The sequence below is a fragment of the Triturus cristatus genome, chromosome 9 (genome assembly GCF_964204655.1).
Source record: "Triturus cristatus chromosome 9, aTriCri1.1, whole genome shotgun sequence".
NCBI classification, from domain to species: domain Eukaryota; kingdom Metazoa; phylum Chordata; class Amphibia; order Caudata; family Salamandridae; genus Triturus; species Triturus cristatus.
The window spans coordinates 802,711,569-802,733,500 of record NC_140592.1 but is presented as its reverse complement, the minus strand read 5'-3'; the positions used below and the strand labels follow the sequence as shown (position 1 = coordinate 802,733,500).

Sequence of the window (21,932 nt, the reverse complement as noted above, 5' to 3'; positions counted from 1 at the left end):
ATTGGTGTCTCAGAGATTTGTCTTTCATTTTCCACTGTTTTTAAGAAATATTGTAACTGCAGGTTTCTGTCGTGCATACTGAGGCAAGGCTAAAACCTGTGTCTTGAACTTAAGGAGGCACCAGAGTAAAGTATATGCTCATTGAAAATAACAAAAGTCTCACCTTATTAGCTGTTTGAATTTGCTATTGGAAACTTCTGAAAGAACAAAGCATGTGGAGAATCCAAGATGGTGGCTGCATTAAAACCAAAACAAAGGTCAGCAGTCTAGTGGAGAAGTCAGCTGTAGATACTGCAAGCCTTCTTTACGTACGCTCAGAGCGGCGAACTTCAACTGATTTACTTTAGTGGAGAGTAGTGTTCCCTTAGCACTCGTGCTCTCAGGAAATCATTTCCTACAGTTATTCCTGTTTTGGGGGTGTTCTGCCCCTTTGCTTATTGGTGTGAACACTGGGGTATTCCCCATTTATTTGGTCCAATTTTTGGAGGAGATGAAACTATTTGTCGAAGCAAGCATAAGTCATCTGCAGTGTGTCAGGATATTTTCTAAGAAAGACAATAAGCCTTATATCCTATTTAAAAGCATTGGGATATTTAAACTGAAACAAATTCATTTGGTATTAAGAACTAATCAGAATTCTGACAATAAAAACAAGGATTGGCATATGTTAATCAACATGGCAAGAACTATTTTATAGACTGTGACAAATTTGTGACCACATTACCAAGAGAGAAGCTAAACCTCTGAAAGCAGAAGTTATAATTGTAGAACTATATTTGTATATACAGATGTGGCCGGGTATTTAAGAATGTCAAGTAACAAACTGGGGTTAGAAAAGGAAACAAAAGAAAGGTGTGAGTGTTATATTTAATGTTCTACTCTTTTCCTGATACCGACAGATAATCTCACTGGGTGTTCATACGGAGATATACAGGGAACCAGAGGCGGATAGGACTAACATAGCAGGCTCCAGAAGCAGTCTTTCATATCTCCCTATCCCCATTCCCCTCTGCAAGTGTACTGCTGTGGAAGATGTTTAAAAGAATACATTTTACGTTTAAAGGAGTAAGGGGCAATTGGGAGAACTCTTCTTCTCTGGTGGAATCTTCAGGCAAAAAGGTTAGGTCTTGACAGAAGTGCCATAAAGAAAATTGAACTCAAGCACAATGGCAGAAGGGTTAGACATTAAGACCATGGCTGTAATCATAGGAAATGTGCAACAACAGTTAGCTAGTACAATAGAAGAAAACAAAAGCCTGAGAGATTAATAAAAAGATCCCATATAGAATCCAAACAAAATCTACAGAGATTAGATGGTTTGGCAGCAGGAACACATTGCTTCCTAGTAAGGATAAGTCTCGGTCACCTCAGTCTTCTGAAATTTCCTCTCAGGTGATTCATGCTATATCCTATATTAATCCATTAGCTTCCCAAGAACAATTCACCCATAAGGCCCAGATTTTCTTGACTAAGTGCTCTCTGCATTTTATGTGCAGACCTATCATTTTCACAGATAATCAATCAAAGGTAACATTTCTATTGTCTTATTTGAGCGGTGATGCTGCTGCCTGCTTGATGCAATTAGTACAATTAAATGATCCAGTAGTATAGGATGTAGAGAAATTAAAAACAGAGTTTTCTTGGATTTTTGATTGAAGGTCAATCTCACAAGCCACAGATAACAAGCTTCTGGACCTAAAACATGTCATTTGGCTCAATATAACAAACTAATCATCAAGACTTAGTGGCCTGAAGCTAAAGGAACAGCCATTATCTAATGAGGGCTTTGTGAAGAATTCAAAGACACTTTGGCTCAAACTTAAAGAAGTGTCAACACTGATAGATTTGGTATTGCAAATAGACCAGAGACAAAATGAATGGAAGACAGAAAAGAGAAAATAATACCACCCAATACCTTCTCATTTTTATAGAGCAAGGGTGGAGATGAGTAAGAATCCTGATCCAACATCACCAGAAGAACCCATGCAAATCGGTATCACAAGAGGGCCATTATAAAAGAAAGAAAAAAGAAAGGAGATGGTGTAACCTCTGTAGATATTGTGGATTTGTATGACCTAAGAATCCCAAGGTCAAATGTTCAGGAAAAGAGAGGCACCATCAGTAAGAGGATTTGCTCTCATGAAACCCTGGGGAAAGACAACTCCAGGAAATCCATGAGTTGCCAACACATTACAATCTGCTGTCCTGCACCTTTTTCTACGATATAAAATAGGTGAATGAAGCAGGAATACGTTTTGCTAAGAAGAAGAATTTTGAAGCAGTAAGAGCATAGGATGGAACTAATCTATCCTCACAACCTATTATTAATAAGACTGAACCAATAGAATTGATCAACTTACATGGTCACCAATATTTAATAAGATTCAATATTATTGATACTCCTTAGTTTCAGTTAATCCTTGGATTGGCTTGGTTACAACAACATAATTCCACCATAGATTTGGAAAACTGATTGACTTAAATGGTCACCAAGATTTAATAAGATTCAATATCATTCATACTCCTTAGTTTCAGTTAATCCTTGGATCGGCTTGATTACCACAACATACTCCCACCATAGATTTGGGAAAAAGAACCGTTCTGCTGAATTCCAATTATTGTAATGAACATTTCAAACTGGAAATTAAGAATGAATAAAGGACTACTCGGGCTCAACAATCTCATATCATTAAGTCTGTGGAGACCAATGAAAGTCCAGTGGAGTATCAAGAATTTGCAGCTCTGGTCAGCGAAGCAGAGGCAGATAAATTACCCCCACACAGACCATAAGATTGCAAATTAGACTTGGAGCCAGGAGCAAATCTACCCTGCGGCAGAATTTATGCTGTAATGGAAGTGGAAAATCTATATCTTAAAAAATATATGGAGCAATATCTTGCAAATGGATTCTTCCATCCTAGGAAATCTCTGGTCTCTACACCCCAATTCTTCATCCTTGAAAAGAACCCAGAGACCAAAACATGTATTGATTACAGAGGTATAAACTAAGTGACTATAAAGAACCAATATCCCTCACCACTTACTATAGTACTTCTGGACCACGTTAAAGAGGTAAAACTCTATAGGAAATTGGACCTTCAAGGGGCCTATCATTTAATTAGAGTGGCTGAAGGGGATGAATGGAAAATAGCCTTCTGTAGCAGATTTGGGCTTTATAAATACCAAGTAATGCCCTATGTATTATGCAGGGTTTCAAGGCCTTTTCATCACTGCATCAATTATATTATTGGAGAATTTTAGATCAAATTGCGCTGTTATATACCAATGACATCTTGATATTCTCCAAAAACCTGGAGGAGCATGTCCAGCATTTGAAAGCCATACCTAAAAGATTGGAAGAGAAAAATCTATATATCAAGTTTAAAAAGTGTGCCTTTCATGTGGAGGAATTGAATTTCTTGGACTCATCCTTTCTCCCAGAAGAATCTCCACGGATTCAGCCAAGGCTCAAGCAATTCAAGTTTGTTCGACTCGCAGCAACATAAAAGAAGTGCAGAGCTTCATGGGCTTTGCCAATTTTTATCAATGTTTCATAATGAAATTTTTCAAAAAGATTGTGACTATAACCCATCTATTAAAAAAGAATGCACAATTCAATTAGCCCAATGAGGTGAAAGAAGCATTTAAATTCTTCAAAAGGTATTCACTACTGCACCAATTTTGTTGCACCCAAATCCTGAATTTTATGTGGAGGTCGATGTATCGGATTTTGCTGTTGGGGGCATCATGTCTCAGTGACATAAGAATATCACACAACTTCACCCTGTAGCATTTTTCTCCAGGATGTTGACTCCTACTGCTGGCACAGAACTACTGGCAGTACAGGATGCATTTCGAGAATGGAGATACCACCTATTGGGGGCTCGATATGTGGTTACCATGTTTACTGATCATAGGAACCTGCAAATTCTAAAATCATCTCAAACTCTGACCCCAAGACAATTGAGATAGTCTTTATCATTTGGCAATTTTAATTTTGTCATCATTAATAGACCAGGTCCAACAAATGGGAAGTCAGGCACACTTTTTAAACTAAACACCAAGAGTGAATTAACAAAGCAAAAAGAGATTCCGGTCATTCCCATAGAGAAATTTGCCCACACCACTCAATATTTCATGGTTAATCGAAGTGTTAATGTAGGGGTAATGAAGAAATTGGCTAAAAAAGATCCAGGAAGAGAAGTGAGAGAAAATCTTCCCTTTTTCAAGGGAGCTCTTTATTTACTCACTGAAGAATTGTGAGAAATGGCCTTTCAGACATATCACGATGATCCGTTGGCAGGTCATAAAGGTTTGTTAAAGACTACAAATCTTGCAAAAAGGCATTTCTGGTGGCCAGTCATGAACTCCTAAATAAGGCAATACATAGCAACTACAACTTCTTCCTACCACCCTTAACCATGGAACACGGTTACTTGGACCTTATAGTAGATTTACCCTCCAGCCAAGGATGCAACACTTGTTTGGTTTATGTGGATGCATTTACCAAAATAAGTCATTTCATTCCCTTAAAAAAACATCCCAAATGACCAGCAATTAGCACAACTGGACAGTCTACATGTTGTAAAAGTTCATGGAATTCCTGTGGTAGTGATTTTAGATCGGGGCACATAATTTATATCTCATTTATGGAGGGCGTTTATGAAAAGACTTGGAGTTGACTCTCAGTGCTCCACCAGCTACCATCCAGAAACTGATGGACAAATCAAGAGAGTCTATCAAGTGTTAGAACAATACTTGTGATTGTATCTACTAGATCAGGAAAGAGAATGGCCAGGTCTGATGTGGACAGCTGAATTTGCATACAATAAAGCAGTTCACGCTTCCGCTGGCAATTCTCTATTCTATTTAAATTCAACACTCTAACGTGTTTATTGGGAAAACAGATGAAACAGACCCAGAGGTTGGAAAGATAGTTAAGAACCCACAACAAGCCTATTGCCACAAAGTAAATGTGTTAGCTTTTTTAAAATTCTTATACTAAGGAGCTGGAGAGGCACAATTGATCAGGTCGCCCTCCACTCAATTCGTACACCAAAAGCAATCAAACCTGATCAATGTGGGCACTGCCTCTGAATAACTTTGCGAGAGGATATGGGAATTCATTTCATATGTCCCACCAACAACCCTTCATTTTGTCACAGGTATTGTCCCAACTCGTTCAAGCCCGACTTATTTCAATTTAAAACAACCTTCAAGTTATAAGTCACTGTGTTTAAAACAAATACCCGGCACTTAAACAGGTGTATAAGAACCAAACATTTGTGAAAAAACAAGATAGCACCTCACGTGCGCTACACCATAGGAGCTTACCCCAGGATGCCACACTGGTGGCGGCAGCGCGGGCGCTTGGGGAACAGGAGTGGTTCTACGACACTCTGCAGTCATTCGTGTTACAGTGTATTGACCCGGAAAAACTTTTGTTACAAAAACGATCTGTTCCTACAAGTATAGGGGACATCAATGGGCGCAACCTTCGATCCGAGCCTTGCCTGAAATTATGTGGGCCAGTTTGAGAACAATTGCATTTATCACAAGTCTAACCCCTTCCAGAGGAATATCCACCTCTGGAAGCGGTATATAGACGATGTGTTATGTATTTGGTCTGGAACTGAGATTGTGCTGCTTGAATTTTTGAATTGGCTGAATAGTCTAGATACAAGCCAGAGATTTACCTGGTCTTTCAGTAATCAGAAAGCTGTGTACCTAGATTTGGACATAGTTGTAAATAATGACAAGCTTTGTACCACTGTACATCAAAAAGCCACAGACAGGAACTCTCTCCTGCACTATCAATCATTTCACTCTACGGCGCTACGGGACAATTTACCCGTAGGTCAGTTCCTGCGATATCGCAGGAATTGTTCCTCTACAAATGCCTATATACAGCAATCTGAGGTGCTATGTGAGAAATTGGTGCAAAGGATGTACCCAAGGAAGACAGTGAATCATGCTAGGAAAAGAGCTTTGAACACTCCACGGAGTGCCCTTTTGGAGAAAATCTCAAGAACTAAAAGTGATTGCCTGCCGGTCATCATGACATTTGATCCTTTAGCAACGAAAATCCGCCAGGCGATCCGCAAACATTGGTCATTACTGTCAACAACAGATTTTAAGATGCCACAACCCAGGCTTGCATTTAGACCGGCATATTATCTAAAGGACAAACTGGTGCGTACCTGTCCTAGATCACAGCCCAAAGAGTCATCGATTCCCTCTGGACATTACCCTTGTGGGTCTTGTCCAGTATGTGATCTCATTGAAAAAACAACCAGTATTCAGTTGATGAACGGGAAAACGTGGTACTTGACAAAATTCAGTAGCTGTAATACAGTGAATGAGAGCTACCATCTGACTTGTTCATGTGGGTTGCATATATAGGGCTCATGTCGAGAAAAATAAAGATTCACATTCAGGAGCACTTGAGTACGATTCAAGCATCCAAACTTACCACCAGGCTAATGCAACACTTTAAAGAAATGAACCATGATGCTAGAACACTGAATTGGGTCGTCCTAGAAAAAGTGTTAGGTGACGCCAACAATATTGAGAGAACATTAATCAATAGGGAGGCACGTTGGATTTTTGGGGAAAAGGCAGATCAAATTGGATTAAATGATTACATTGAGTGGCATAAGATCAGTGTGTGAATTTCTATTTCAGGGCTCTGATACCGGTCACCCAACTGCTCTTTGAAATCTGAGATGGTGCTCTCTACCCCTCTAACAACATTTTTACAATTTCTTCCCATGGAGGGACTGTTTTCTGTCCCATGAGTCAAGCAGAGATGCCAAAGATAGAGGAATGTAGTTAATGAGGCCACACATTCATATTTAAAATATGATATAAAATCGTATATGCAAAACTATTCGCATTGTTCAATTAAATTTTTGTAGCCCTGTAAATAAAATCCTCCCTTGGGATTTGTACCATGACTTGGGCTTTCAAAATTCCAAAAACCGTAATTAGAGAGCTTCTTTGCCATGAAAATTAAGGGCACCAGTGGCTATCTGTATAACTGTTAGTAGAGTTTCAATACATAAGCTCTCCATTTCAAGATGGCGCCCTCAGAATACGGCCGGTCACGTGACACGGAAACAGGCTGGTTTCCGGTACGCGCACCGTTGAGTTAAATTGGTTCTCCAACCACAATGAACAGAGGAACGAGAGAACGCTCGTCCGCCTGCACACGCGGTAAGGTGATCTGGGAAAGGTTAGCTACGGAGACGGGTGAGCGATTTTAATCCCGGTTTGTTGGAGAGCGCAACAATAATCTTTTTCAGCATGCAAGGTGTTTCATCTGGCAAGCATGTTGTCATTTGATTCCCGCTATCTGAGGGTGTGTGTGATGGATTTTTGCAACTATGAGTGACAATGCTAAGTAGCGAATGTTGCTATATAGAATAAAATACACCATTGGGCCCCCCGTAAATCGCAATAACATGACTAATGAGATGTAGAGGGGTACGAAGGATTGCTGTAGCATGAATACATTATTGGGATGGAGTGCATATAGAACGTTGACTGGAAAGGAGAGACTAACGTTTGTTTATGTTTTTATATAGAATCAGGACAACATAAGTGTCTTCTGAGAAAGGGATCACTGTAGAATTTAGTTCCTGCTGATGAGTTGGATAGCTGGTACAAGGGGCCTTGGCTGCTACCCAGTAAATATTGATCACTTAGAATATAGGCGGACATAATATTTGAGAGATAAGATGGAGATTTAATTGTTTGGCTGTCCTTTTAATGAACCTTCTTTTTTTGTCCAACAGTCACTGTGCATATAAAATGAGGATCCAGAAAGGTGGATTAAGACCTCTTGCCCTGACGAAATTGCCACCAAGCTAAACAGGCAATGAAACATGTTGGCCCATCATTAATTGGTCTGCAAGCATGCAGTTTGAATAGGCCCACGAGTTGTGAATAAAGATGGCACCTGGTGTATATGGGGCCTATCTCAATTTTAAACTTCATGGGGTTGGTTGTTGTTTGTGGTATACATAAAATACAATTTTTCACTGTTATTTCTGGACACCCAAGCGAGATAGCTACCGATGATGAGAAACGTGGGCACAAATGGTGAGAACCAACCAGTAAGCTCCTATGGTGCAGCGTACGTGAGGTGCTATCTTGTTTTTTCACAAATGTTTAATTCCTATACACCTGTTTAAGTGGAGGGTATTTGTGGTAAACACATTGACTTATAACTTGAAGGTTGTTTTAAATTGAAATAAGTCAGGCTTGAACGAGTTGGGACAATACCTGTGACAAAACGAAGGGTTGTTGGTGGGACATATGAAATGAATTCCCATATCCTCTCGGAAAGTTATTCAGAGGCAGTGCTCACATTGATCAGGCCTGATTGCTTTTGGTGTAGCTTTTTTAAAACAACAGGACAGTTATGCATCCAAGATAGCGGCTTTGTTAAAACCAAAACAAAGGTCAGTGGTCTAGCGGAGGAGAAGTCAGCATGAGCCCCTGCAAATCACCTTTTGTGCACTTGCGATTGGAGTGGCGCACTTCAACTGGGTCGTCTGATGGACAGTAGTGTTCCCTCAGTGCGTGTGTTCTGAGTAAATCATTTCCTACAGTTATTCCTGTTTTTGGGGGGTTTCGCCTCCCTTTTGCATAGTAGGGTGCACACTGGGATATTACGGATTTACATCCAATTTTTGGAGGAGATTAAGCAAATTGAGCATGAGTAATCTACACCATGTCAGCATATTTTCTAAGAAAGATAGTAAGCCTTATATCCTGCTGAAACGTATTGGAATATTTAATCCAAATGAAAATCAATTGGTATTAAGGACTAATCAGAATTTTGACAGTAAAAATAAGGATTGGCAAGCGTTAATCAACATGTAAAGAACTATTTTATTGACTATGATAAATATGTGGATATATTAGCAAGAGAGAAGCTAAACCTCTGAGAACAGAGGGTACAATTGTAGAAATATATTTGTATATACATATGTGGCTGTGGTTTTTGAAATGTCAAGTAATAGAACTGGGTTTAGAAACTAAGGGGCATATTTAAGGGAAGCTTGTGTCGTGTTTGCACCAAGCAATGTGGTACATGCAAGACGCAATCCTCTAAGTCAGATTTAAGAAGACAGACAAAGTCACTTTGTGTGACTCTGAGAGGTCTCATAAATATGGAGTAGACTGCAACACAGTATGCAGTGCAAATCACTGCATTGCAATACTCTACCCAAGGTAGGTATTCAATGGGCGTTGCGGTAGTATTCCAACCCAACTCCAATGGATTTTGACGCATTCCCAGATGGAATGCGCAAAAATCTTACGCCTTTCCAGGAGTGGCATAATGAGGAGAAATATCAATATTTCTCCTCTTTTTTTCCTCTATGTGTGCTGCAGTCTTTTAGACTGTCCTAATTTGGGCTATAACAGTAGTAGATGCACATACATTAGATTGCTCAAAATGAGCATGGTCGAGACTTGCTAAAATATGCAAAATTAGTACACCATACTCACCATTGTTGTGGCTGAGAATAACCCACACGTAGAGGTAAGTAATGCACCCTTGGCAATTAGGCAACTCTATCTCTTACAGCTGAATACCTTGGGAGATACGTTCATAAATACAAAATTAAATTACACTACAAGAATAAATGGCTAGGGAACCATGAACTCAGTTGGATGCCCTTCTGTTTCACTGACTCTGCCAAACCATTTATGATATCTTTCTTCCTCACCAATAGAGCTCTCAGATTGGAGTCTGCTGTCAATGATTATATCAAACCGGGGGGCGTGGCCGAGCCGCGAGCTAAGATGGCCGCGCGGCTCTGAAGCTCCGCTGCCAGCCCGGTGCTGAAGCTCCTTTCCTCCCCTCCTGCCGCGGTGCTCCTGGCGTCGCCGCCGCAGATCCTGAGCCCCCGGAACACGCCGCGACGATGATTGGGACGCTCGGGACCGGCTGAGGAGGTATCGCCCTGGGTCCCAAGATGGCGGACGGCTGCAAGCTGCACGAACGGGAGTGCGAGACCGGAGGCAGCCCGTGAGTCAGGTACCCAGGGACGGGGCGTGGGGGGGGGGCGTTGAGCGCCGAGGAGCGGACTGATGGGTGTCTATGGTCCTCCCTGCGCCGCTGTGGGCTGGGGGGCGCCGGACGCCCGGATCTTGCCTGGCGCGCCGGGCGGTTCCTTGCACGTGTCCTACTCCCCGGGGCCCCTGGTCGCGCGATCCGGGGACTGGGGGTGGCTGCGGGGTGGCCCGCTAGCGGCGTGGGGGGGCGGGTTGGACGCTGCACTGGTTTGGCGCTCGGGCTGTCTCCGCCTCTCTCCTCGGGCCCTCCCTGGACGCGACCTGGGTGCTGCGGCCTGGTCGAGCTGTCCTACCTCGCCATACCTGGCTCCACTGGTGCTAAGCCGAGGTCTGCCTTGCTATGGTTCCCCCCCAATCCATTCTGGACCCTGCCTGCTACTCCTGGTGATGTCCCAGACCGGCGGCGCGATGTAGTCGGGTTGGCGGCGGCATTCGGTGGACACTGCGACACCTGGGAGGCCTGGGTGGCTTGACCACAGGCTGAACGATCCTGCCGGCCTACTGCTACGGCATAGCTGAGCCGCCCTTACTCTGCAGCCTGCGGGCTGGTGGCCCTCGGACAGCTGGTGGCATGAGTCGCAGAGACCCTAAACAGAAGACACTGCCATTCGAGAAACTTCCGGAGCGGCCTGCGGAGGATCGCCCTGCCATGCCGGGCCCGGCCGAGGGGGCGTCTGGCGGCCCTCTGACCGATGCCCCGTCCCCGGACTGGCTTCAGGAAATGCGTGCTGGCTTCAGGGCCTTGGATGGCCGCTTCGATGCCTTGGACAAGACGTTGGAGAACATGGGGGCTAAGATCCAGGCTCATGACCAGCGTCTGGGAGAGGCGGAGGCCCGGGTCTCTACCCTCGAGGACAGAGCAGTACAGGAGTCTAAGCGGGTGGACAGGCTTGAGCGTATCCTGAAAGAAGTGGCCATCAAGAACGAAGATTTAGAATCGCGCAGTCGGCGCAACAATGTGCGGATCACCGGGGTTCCGGAATCCACGGCCACGGGCAGACTTGACGTCTTTGTGGAACAGTTGCTTACTGACATTTTTGGGCGAGAGGCTTTCACCCCGGGCTTTGGGATTGAGAGGGCCCATCGCTCCTTGGGACCGCGGCCTAACCCGGGGTTACCACCGCGCCCGCTCATTGCCCGGATCATGAACTTTCGGGACCGTGACACTGCCCTGCGCCTAGCCAGAGACAAGGGTGAGATCACTTGGCAAGGCTCGAGACTTTCCTTCTACCCCGATTTCACGGCCACGGTCCAGGAGGCCAGGCGGAAATATGCGGGTGCAAAGGCTGCGCTGCGAAATCTGGGCCTCAAGTATGGAATGCTCTACCCGGCTCGGCTACGGGTCGACGTCGAGGGCCGCACTAGGCTCTTTGATACCCCCACGGCGGTGCAGGAATTCTGTCGCAACTACAAGCCGCGTCGGAGCCCGCCGGGGGGTGACGAGGATGGACGTTCCCCCCCTCGCAGTGGCTCTGCGCACAGCCAGGATCTGTTTGCGACCTCCGGTGTCGGCTGAGACGGCACCCCGGCTCCAACTTAGCTAACGTCGACTCTTGTTATTGGAGGACTATTTTGAACAATTGATATATATTTGCTATGCAGCGCTGGGTTGATTGCGGATCGTCGTCACCCCCCTTTGGTTGAAACCGTTGGGTATACTTCTGGGTTATGAAGCTCTGCCTTTTTTTTGTGATGTACATTTGGTATTATTATTTAGAGCTCTGTTTCTTGCTTCCAGGTTGGGGATTGCCTCACGTTTGCGTGGTTTGGCTGGGTGGGGGGAGGGGGGGGGATGTTTAAGTTTGCTTTTCATGATATGGCTTTGTGTGAATTGTTCTCTTTGGTACACGGAGAGGTTGCATCGCTCCTGCTTCTACTACGTACAGTTTGGCATCGATGGTCCAGATAGGTCTAAATGTAACTCCCGCCAATCTCTCCTTAATGTCTTGGAATGTCCGTGGCCTAAATAATCAGCGTAAATCCAAACAAATACTACATTACTTAAATCGGCACAGGGTCGACATGGCCTTTCTTCAAGAGACGCACTTACACGCATCGGGGAATACCGGTTTTGCAGCTTCCTGGGGCGCCCATCGCTATTTTTCCAACTTCAGCAACTATGCTAGAGGCACAGCGGTCTTAGTTCATAAAAGAATCCCGTTCCACTGCCAGACATTCCTTGGGGACAGGGAAGGGCGCTATTGCATTGTGAAAGGAGTGCTGATGGGACATGTGGTCGCTCTGGTATGTGTATATGCTCCTAACACGGATTCCCCAGATTTTTTCCACGCGCTTGCTGCCCAGTTGGCCTCCCTGGCACCCGCTGCCATCCTGCTCGGCGGCGACCTCAACTTGCTACTGAATGTGGGGCTCGATAGCACCTCCGGAGCCGCTGACTCCAAGCCTAGAGCTAGACGCGCACTCCTGGACCTTTGCACTCGTTTCTCCCTCACTGACGTATGGCGCAAGCGCAACCCAGGCACCACGGCCTACACACACTTCTCTGGGCAACACAACACCTGGACCAGGATTGACTACTGGCTCCTATCCCCCGCCCTGTCCCTCTGGTATCGCACATCAGGAACCCTCCCCAGAACCTATTCTGACCATTCGCCGGTGGTACTGGGCTTGGAGGTCCCTCGCCCGGAGGGGTTTGAGCGGCAGTGGCGTTTTCCCGGCAAGGCGCTTCTGGATGATCTCTTTGTCCATGAGGTGACTGAAGCAATAGAAGACTATTTTGCGCTAAACACTGGCTCAGTGGACTCATGGGCTGTCCTGTGGGAGGGGTTCAAGGCCTATATCAGAGGGGTTTGCATTGCTAAACAGGCTGGGGTCCTGAGGGCACTACGCTCGACAATCACGCGCTTAGAGGCGCAGCTGGATGCGATTGATGTAGAGGCGCGTCGGTCGCCCTCCGACGAGATATTTGCTAAGCGCTTGAGCCTCCTGTCAGACTTTCGGGAGGCTGCGGATAAGGAGATCCTATATCTGGGGAAATATCATGTGGCTCGGCGGTATGGGGAGGGGGATCGGCCGGGGCGCACGCTCGCACAGGTTTTGAGACCGCCGTATAGTAAGTCCCTGATAACCGAAGTGCGGGGAGCAGATGGTACGCTCCGCGCACAGCCCGCTGAGATTCGGGATGAATTCCTGGCCTATTATACTGAGTTGTATACCTCCAAATTGGGTGAATCCACTGCCGCTCGGGACGCCTACCTGTCTGAGATCGCGCTTGTGTTTCTGGATAGGGGCATGCAGGAATTTATGGCGGAGCCCATAACAGTGGCGGAGGTACGGGGAGCGATTAAAGTGCTCCGGAGCTCTTCTGCTCCGGGTCTTGATGGCTTCTCCGGAGATTTTTACAAGGCCTTCTCGGATCTGTTGGCGCCTAGGCTCATAGAGGTCTATGCGGAGGCGTTGGAGCGTGGTTCGCTCCCGGCTACTCTACGAGAGGCGGTCGTGGTCCTGCTCCCGAAGCTAAACAAGGACCCATCGCTGTGTGGGTCGTATAGACCCCTTTCCCTCTTAAACACCGACTATAAGATTTTAGCCAAAATAGTGGCCAACAGACTCTCCCAACTGATGGAGTTCATTGTCTCGCCCATGCAGTCGGGCTTTGTCCCACGTCGCTCGACGTCGCTGAATTTGCGGACGTTATTCACGGTTTTGCACAGAATTAACCCAGCCACACCTGCGGCTGCGATCCTACTTGACACCGAGAAGGCGTTTGATTCCTTAGAATGGCCATTCTTTCTTGCCGTTATGGAACGCATGGGCATGCCGGCGAATTTTCTGGCCACGATTCGTCTCCTCTATAGCCGCCCCACGGCACGTCTGCGTATCAACGGTACGTTATCCCGCCCTTTCTCCCTAATGCGTGGCACGCGCCAGGGCTGTCCGCTTTCCCCGCTCTTGTTCATTTTAGCCATGGACCCCCTGATACGGCATTTCCAGGAACGGCACCTCCACAGGGGTCTCCAGTTTAGGACGGGCCTGTTGCTGGCCTCCCTTTACGCAGACGACACTATCCTGTATGTAAGGGAACCACAGGTCAATCTTGCCCCCCTGATTCGTGAGATCCTGCGCTTTGGTGGCCACTCGGGACTGGGCATAAACTGGCACAAATCTATCATATTCCCATTGACTAGCGGCACCTCCCCGTGGCAGTGTGAGTTCCCATTGGAGTGGTGCTCAGACTCAGTACGCTACTTAGGCATTCAGATCCATTTGAGCACAGACAAAATCATCCGCCTTAACTATGGACGCGCGGTGGCGCGGTTGGAGACGCAGGTGGAGGGTTGGCTGCGCCTCCCGCTCTCCATGTCGGCCAGAATAGCCATCATAAAAATGATAGTGCTCCCCAAATTTCTGTATCTTTTTAACAATATCCCTATTCCCCTCACTCGGTCTTTCTTTTCCACCTTGAGGTCCCTCCTGATCCGACTGGTCTGGGGCGGGAAGCACCCCCGGATTCGTTGGAAGACTCTCACACTCCCACAGGATAGGGGAGGCCTCAGCATACCGGATCCGTATCTATACTATCTGGTCGCGCAGTGTGCGCATGCTTATGCCTGGTACCATCCGGACGCTCGGATCCCGTTTTTGCGCCCTGAGGCAGACTTTGTGCTCCCAGGTCAGTTGGCTGCCGTTTTGCCCAAGGGTATCCCCAGAAACCCAGTAGATATCCAAACAGTGTCCACCACTAGCTGGGCCTGGAAGAAACTTTTGAGCTATTTAGCTCACCCTCGCCTATATTCCTCTTCGCTTCCTATTCGCAACCCGGGACTACTGCCGGGCACGGACGAGGCGCTTGTGCAGCGAACGTTGAGTAAATTTAACCTCACCAAGATGGGAGATTTATACCCGGAAGGGCACATATTCTCGGCGTCGGAAGAGGCGCGCTTTAGCGAGGCTACATTCATGGACAGATTCGTTCTGCGCCGACTCTATTGCGCGGCCAGGGCGGCAATTGAAGGGTTCCCCCTTGAGCCTGCTTCCTTTGAACCCCTTACCATCATTATTGACAGAGATACGGGGGCCCATATAGTCTCTAGGCTGTACAAGGCATGTGCGGCTTTGCTCCCTTGTGCGGAGGACCGGGCGCGGGCGGAATGGGAGACGGACCTGGGTAGGCCTATCACGGATGAACAGTGGACGGCCCGCTGTAAGGTCACTGCTACGGTGTCTCTGAACAGTCGTCACAAACTCCTTCACTATAAATTCCTCCGCCGTTGGTACATGACCCCAGACAGACTCCATTCCATTGACCCTGCACGACCTCACCTCTGTTGGAAGTGCGCAGCACCACATGCAGACTTCGCACACTTGTCCTGGACCTGTCCGAGGCTGCAAACATTCTGGACACAAGTCTACAAGGTCTTGGAAGACATGTTAGAGCTTACACTTGTTCCCACTCCGGAGGTGGCGTTGTTGGGCTATACAGCAAATTTCCCTAAAAACGTTCGTAGGTTGGCCGCTGTGGGTCTACTTCTGGCTAAACGAGAAATCGCCAGGCGCTGGGGGGATAGGCGGGCCCCTACGGTCCAATCGTGGCTCACTGCCATGGCGTTTTGCAGCACGAATAGCGAACTCTACTCCAGTCTCCTTCCCGCGGCAGCGCGTCCTAGGGATATCTGGGGCCCTTACAAATCATACATTGCAGGCCTTCCCGGCTCCCCCTCGTCGCCCACACATTCCGGTATAGTTCCAACGGGAGTAGGGTAGGCGAGGTGACATGGGCGTTGGGAGGCTGGGGACGTCGAGGTCGGACTGGGATGATGTGTTCCATGGGGCGTTTGTTATGGGGGGGTGGTTGGCATGGACTATGCGTGGAGGGAGGGGGTGGCTAGGGACCATGGGCATGAATGGGCGCTGTCAGCCTCCTCTGTTTCAGGTTGGGCAAGTACTGATGGGGGAATGAGCAAGGGGGTTCTGATATTGGATGTCACTCATAACTTACATATATTGCAAGGGAGCTGGAAATGTTTTGATGTACCTCCATACTTTGTCATCGGTGAATGCACAGCTAACATTTGTGTACCGTTTGATTTTGCAAATCTAAATAAAGCTTTAAAAAAAAAAAAAAAAAAAAAAAATGATTATATCAAACCAATTCTAAATAATATTGATAACCACCATGTACAACACTGTATTGAAGGATATGAAAACCGACCCCCATCAAGCTACGGAGAAGTGGTATTATAAGCTAGAACATGACCTATCACACGCCCAATATATAAATTGTTGCCAACAAACTAGGTACATTTCCTCAAATGGAAGACAGACTTATCCATTACAAATTCATTCACAGAGCTTATTATAACCAGCTAGCATGGTAAAGTTTTCTTGGCTAATAGCTCGGCATGTTAGTGGTGTGCTACTCCAAATGGCGAGGGTTTCTATATTTGGACTGAGATTGCCAATATATTTGGCACTATTGCGCACGAATATTGATTGTAATTGGTGAAATGACTGAACACCGACTGGAGCCATCACTGTTTGCCACACTCCTTGGATATGTAAAGGACACTCTCAAAGATTACAGGAAGTACATTACAATGGATCTTCTGTTGGGGAAGCGCAAGATGGCAATGTTCTGGGGGAGAGGTAAAGCACTGCTGAGAGTGTCCAGACCTACCGTTATTTGGGAACCGCTGGTGAGGCGGAAAAATGTAGGCAACAGACCAGTTCCTTGTTACTAAATAAATGGCTGGTGGCAGTTAGAAAGTTAGTGAGGCACTGTAAGTTTTAATGCTGGTGAGGCTGCCCGAAGCCCGGTAAACATTGGTATATGCTGATGTAACTGGTACTGTGGACCTGCACTTGATATGTTACATCAATGTCATAGTGTAATGTTGGAACATCCTTTGTACTCATGCCTGGAGCGGTAATTGTACATGTTCAACACAGCTTTTCTGCATAGCAAATTGGCAATTGAATGTATAATTTGTTTTCCCCTCACACATCTTACATTATTGTTTTAATTACCTTTGCACAAGTGTTTCTAGTGGTACTTCAGCCTCTTCCTCATATTCATTTGAAAAACTTGCTCCAATCTGTTGTGAAATTCGGGGAACTGTCTCATGTGCCTACACAAAGCAAATACAAAATGTATTTTATGGTATTTAACATTTAGCTGGAATTTAATATTTTACTTCCATCAGAAATCAAACAAAAATGCTTAACAAATTGAAAGTATACTTTTTATTTTATTTTGATTGAAATAAAAAGCCTAGTTATAAAATGCAAACTTAACTACACTTCTCCATAAACTGCAGTAGAATCACATTCTATGCAATTCTATCCTGCTACACATGCACAGGCACCCTTTTCCTGGGAGCCCTGCTGCAAGAACACATCACAGTATCTCTCTGAATTGAAGCATCTCTTGTAAGAATTATTGTTTTTTTTAGTTCCCAATCTGCACACTGGCCTATTAGTGCCAACCGCTCTCAGAAGAAATGGTAAGCTTCCCCTAGAGGCAAGGCCTAATTTAAACCCATTTGTTGTAATCTAGTCTGTGGCCATTTCTAGTGGTGCAATAAAGAAACTATTTGAAGTGGCATTAATGCAGCACTGGCCAATCGTTGGTCGTGTTGTAAAAGATTGTTACCAAATCTCAGCAAGCTGTACGCAAAGGCATATCACATCCAGTATAAAAACGGTGCTCCTTGTGATGGTTGAGGGGTATTCAGATGAATATTGAGTAAAAAATATTGAGATGCAGAAATATTGAATTTTTAAAATCGTGATCCACAATTATTGTGATGCAGGAATATCGATGTCAAAAATATCATATGTCATTAATATTGTTTCCAAAAATACCTATGTTGTTAATATCGATGTTAAAAGCATCTATGTTGTTGATATTGTTTAAAAGATATTGTTAATAATATTGATTTTTCATTATTTTTATGTATTTTAGTATAAGTTTTCATTGTATATTTCATCAATTGATTTTATAATTATTGTTAATGTTTTTGCTATAGTTTGTAAATTTTTTGTTGCTTTTAAATGTAATTGTTTATTGTAATTTTTACTGTCATAACAGTTTTTGGGGAGTTTATAGGGTTGCAGGTTGGAAGTAAATTCATTATAACTAATAAGACATTTTTAATTATTACTAATTATTTAATTGATAATGAATTATGTAAATTGTGTAATTAATTTAATTTTTAAGTTAAGTTTTAGGTCCAGGTTGTGAGGTTTGTAGGGGAACAGGGTGGGAAGTAAATTAAGTGTAATTAATTAGGAATTAATTTTTAATTATTATTAATTATTTAAATGATAATTAATTATGTAAATTGTGTAGTTAATTTATATTTAAGTTATGGTTTAGCTGCGGGTTGTGGGGTTTGTAGGGGTACAGGGTGGGACGTAAATTAATTATAGTTCATTACAAATTAATTCTTAATTATTTTATTGATAATTAATTATGCAAATTGTGTATTTAATTTCTTTTTAAAGTTAGGTTTTAGGTGCCAGTTGTGCGATTTGTAGGGGTACAGTGAGGGAAGTAAATAAATTACAATTAATTAATAATTTATGTTAATTAATAATAATTTAATATCTTGAATCCAGTGGCAAAGTGAGCAACAGTTTGTTACCCCGAAACTGGTCCCTGAATGCTTGTTTCCAGCCCAGGGAAGAGCTGGCTTGGCAGTTCAGATTGGACTGTTCCCATGAGGCACAGGGTCAAGACTGATGTATTTGCATATAGCTGGGTCTGAACTGGGGTGGCGAAGTGAGCTAAAGAACAATGATGGATTTATTCAACCCAGATCTTTGACTGGGGGTGAGTGTCTGATAAGTTTCAGCACTCCCGTCAATTATCTCCTTGTGTTTGCTTTGTTTGCCCTAGGTTGGCAAGGTATGCCCAGACGTGGGTCCCTTGCTCACTTTGCCACTAGATTCAAGCTAGCCTGGCTGATGAGGGGTGTTACCCCGAAACCAGTCCCAGGATGCATGTTTCCAGTCCAGGGAGGACCTGGCTTGGCAGTTTGGGCTGGACTGTTCCCATGAGGCACAGGGTCAAGACTGATTTGCATATAGCTGGGTCTAACCTGGGGTGGCGAAGTGAGCTAAAGAACAATGATGGATTAAACCCAGAGCTGTGACTGGGGGTGAGTGTCTAAAAGGTTTCAGCGCTCCGTCCATCATCTCCTTGTATTTACTTTCTTTGCCCTAAGTTGGTAGGTCCAGACATGGGTCCCTTGCTCACTTTGCTACTGGATTCAAGCTAGCCTGGTTGATGAGGGGTGTTACCCCAGAACCAGTCCCAGGATGCTTGTTTCTGGTACAGGGAAGACCTGGTTTGGCAGTTTGGGCTGGATTGTTCCATGAGGCACAGGGTCAAGACTGATTTGAATGTAGCTGGGTCTGAACTGGGGTGGCGAAGGGAGCTAAAAAACGATGATGGATTCACCCCAGATCTCTGACTAGGGGTGAGTGTCTGAAAAGTTTCAGTGCTCCGTCCATCATCTCCTTGCGTTTGCTTTGTTCGCCCTAAGTTGGCAGGGTATGCTCAGACGTGGGTCCCTTGCTCACTTTGCCACTGGATTCAAGCTAGCCTGGCTGATGAGGTGTGTTACCCCAAAACCGATCCCAGGATGCTTGTTTCCGGTACAGGGAAGACCTGGCTTGGCAGTTTGGGCTGGACTGTTCCCATGAGGCACAGGGTCATGACTGATTTGCATATAGCTGGGTCTGAACTGGGGTGGCGAAGTGATCTAAAGAATGTTGATGGATTCAACCCAGATCTGTGACTGGGGGTGAGTGTCTCAAAAGTTTCAGCACTCCGTCCATCATCTCCTTGCGTATGCTTTATATGTATGTACATACCTATATATTTATTATATTGAAAAATTGAAAAACAAATATAAAATTATAATACAAGTTCAAATTTATATATTTTTTAACAGTTTTACATTATATATATGTATATAAACATACACACTTTTATATATAAGCGTGTGTGCTTGTTGAAATTATTTAATACTAATATATATATTTAAATATTATTTAAACATTTTTAATTTACATTATATTAATGTTGTATAGTAAAATATTTAAATGTTTTACTTATTTAAGCTACATATATACTAAAAATCGTTATTTTTGTATATATCGTTTGATATTAGTGTAAAACGATATTTTTTAAAATATTTTTGTACTTACCATTATCTGAATAGAAAAACTATATTTCTGTGATTGATATTTTTGACATGATATTTTGGTATCATGATATTTATGGTTTCTATATTGTGTCAGGGAACCGGTTGAGGTGGTTGAAACTCTGCTAAACATTTGAAATCATTAACACCCCAGCTGTGGTCTCAGTCTATCGTAAATGTTAAGTCTGACCAAAAGTCCAAAAAGCACTAAAGAGACCTGGTTATTAACTGGCTACTGCACTCAGCGATATTAAGAGTATATGGACCATGTCACTTAAAGGGGACCAGAGGGAGTTCTACAGGCATGTCCACCAGCTTTATGATACCCAGGGAAATTTGGTATTACAGAAAGGCCTCAGACTATTCCAACTGCACATTTCCAGTGAGGCACTCCCTTATTTTGACGGGGGCCTAACTCCATGTAAATGAGAGACTGCCTTTGTTCTAATCACATTGTGGATCTCCTCATTGCATGGGAGTATAGTCCTATGCATATGAGTGAACCTATTTGACCATGTGCCTGCACAGTATTACAACATTGATGCAAGTGAAAACAAGCAGTAAGTTTATCCCTGAGAGCACTGCACCCTCTGAAAGAAAGCTCCTCGGCCCTCTCCCCCTCAAGCAGCTGCTGTCACATCCTGTACCCACCTCCAGTGGGATCCTTGACTCCCTCTCGAAATTCAGACTGGGTTCGCTATCAACAGAAATCAGAAAAACAGAATCACATCACTCTCTTGCTGCTGCACTCTCACTGGGGAGAATAGTAGTCAAGTGCTGATCTATATACACCTGATGAAGGTGTGCCTGACAAAAGACATCAGCATCCCTCAGATTAGTGTACTCTGATGCTTAATGTCTACCAATCCTAGATTATAGGGCATACTGTTAGGATGAGAGACCAAGGAATCAGTAGATTTTCTATGAAGTTCTTAAGATTATGTGGGCTCAGAACAATTATGTTTAAAATACCAAACAACTAACTCTCTGAAAAAGACTACAAGGTTTGAGTGGAAGTCTGGCTCTTCTCATGTTACCATTTGTGATGCTGAGATTATCAGTCAATGGCCATGATCTACTATCACTACAATATATTTGTCTACATTTCCCATAATAACAGTCAACTTTAATACTGAAACAACAGCAAACAATCTTCTTCAATTGGCATTTTTTCACCAGAGGCCAACAGTGTGGCAAATAATGCATTCTGTAGAATGTGTAGGTACAGCTGGTGAAGTGACCCCTTCACTATCAGCAAATTCCCTAAAATCATAGGGGCAGATTTATGTTTCCTGGCGCATCCCTGCAAATCAGCAGGGATGCGCCAGGAAAGATGCGTCACGCAAGTTTACCCTTGCGCCACCACAGATGTGCCGTATTTACAATGCAGCGCATCGTGGCGCAAGGATAAACAGATGCGTGACGCATCTGATGGCGTAAGGGCGGCGCATTGCTGGAGTCGTGTCGCAAGCACGACGCAACTCCAGCAATGTTTAGGGACTGCCCATACCTAACATGCTGCGTCATGCCTTACGCCTGCTTCAAGCAGGCGCAAGGTTTTGACGCAGCAGCGTCGGAAAAGTGACTGAGTGAAATCTTGCAGATTTCACTGCGTCACTTTTCCGAGGCTTTTTCCGATGGAACGCCCACCCTGCATACATTAAACCTAAC

The 21,932-nt window shown here is 44.6% G+C and overlaps 1 protein-coding gene across 1 annotated transcript in view; it reads right to left on the bottom strand.

Annotated features, from left to right (window-relative positions):
- Nucleotides 1-21,932, bottom strand: part of LOC146798868 (nesprin-2-like) — a 1,144,883-nt gene that overhangs the window by 845,635 nt on the left and 277,316 nt on the right. The window contains exon 26 of the mRNA XM_085627789.1: nt 17,077-17,177. Within this exon, the coding sequence (XP_085483915.1) occupies nt 17,077-17,177 (101 nt within the window). The remainder of the gene's footprint in view (nt 1-17,076; nt 17,178-21,932) is intronic.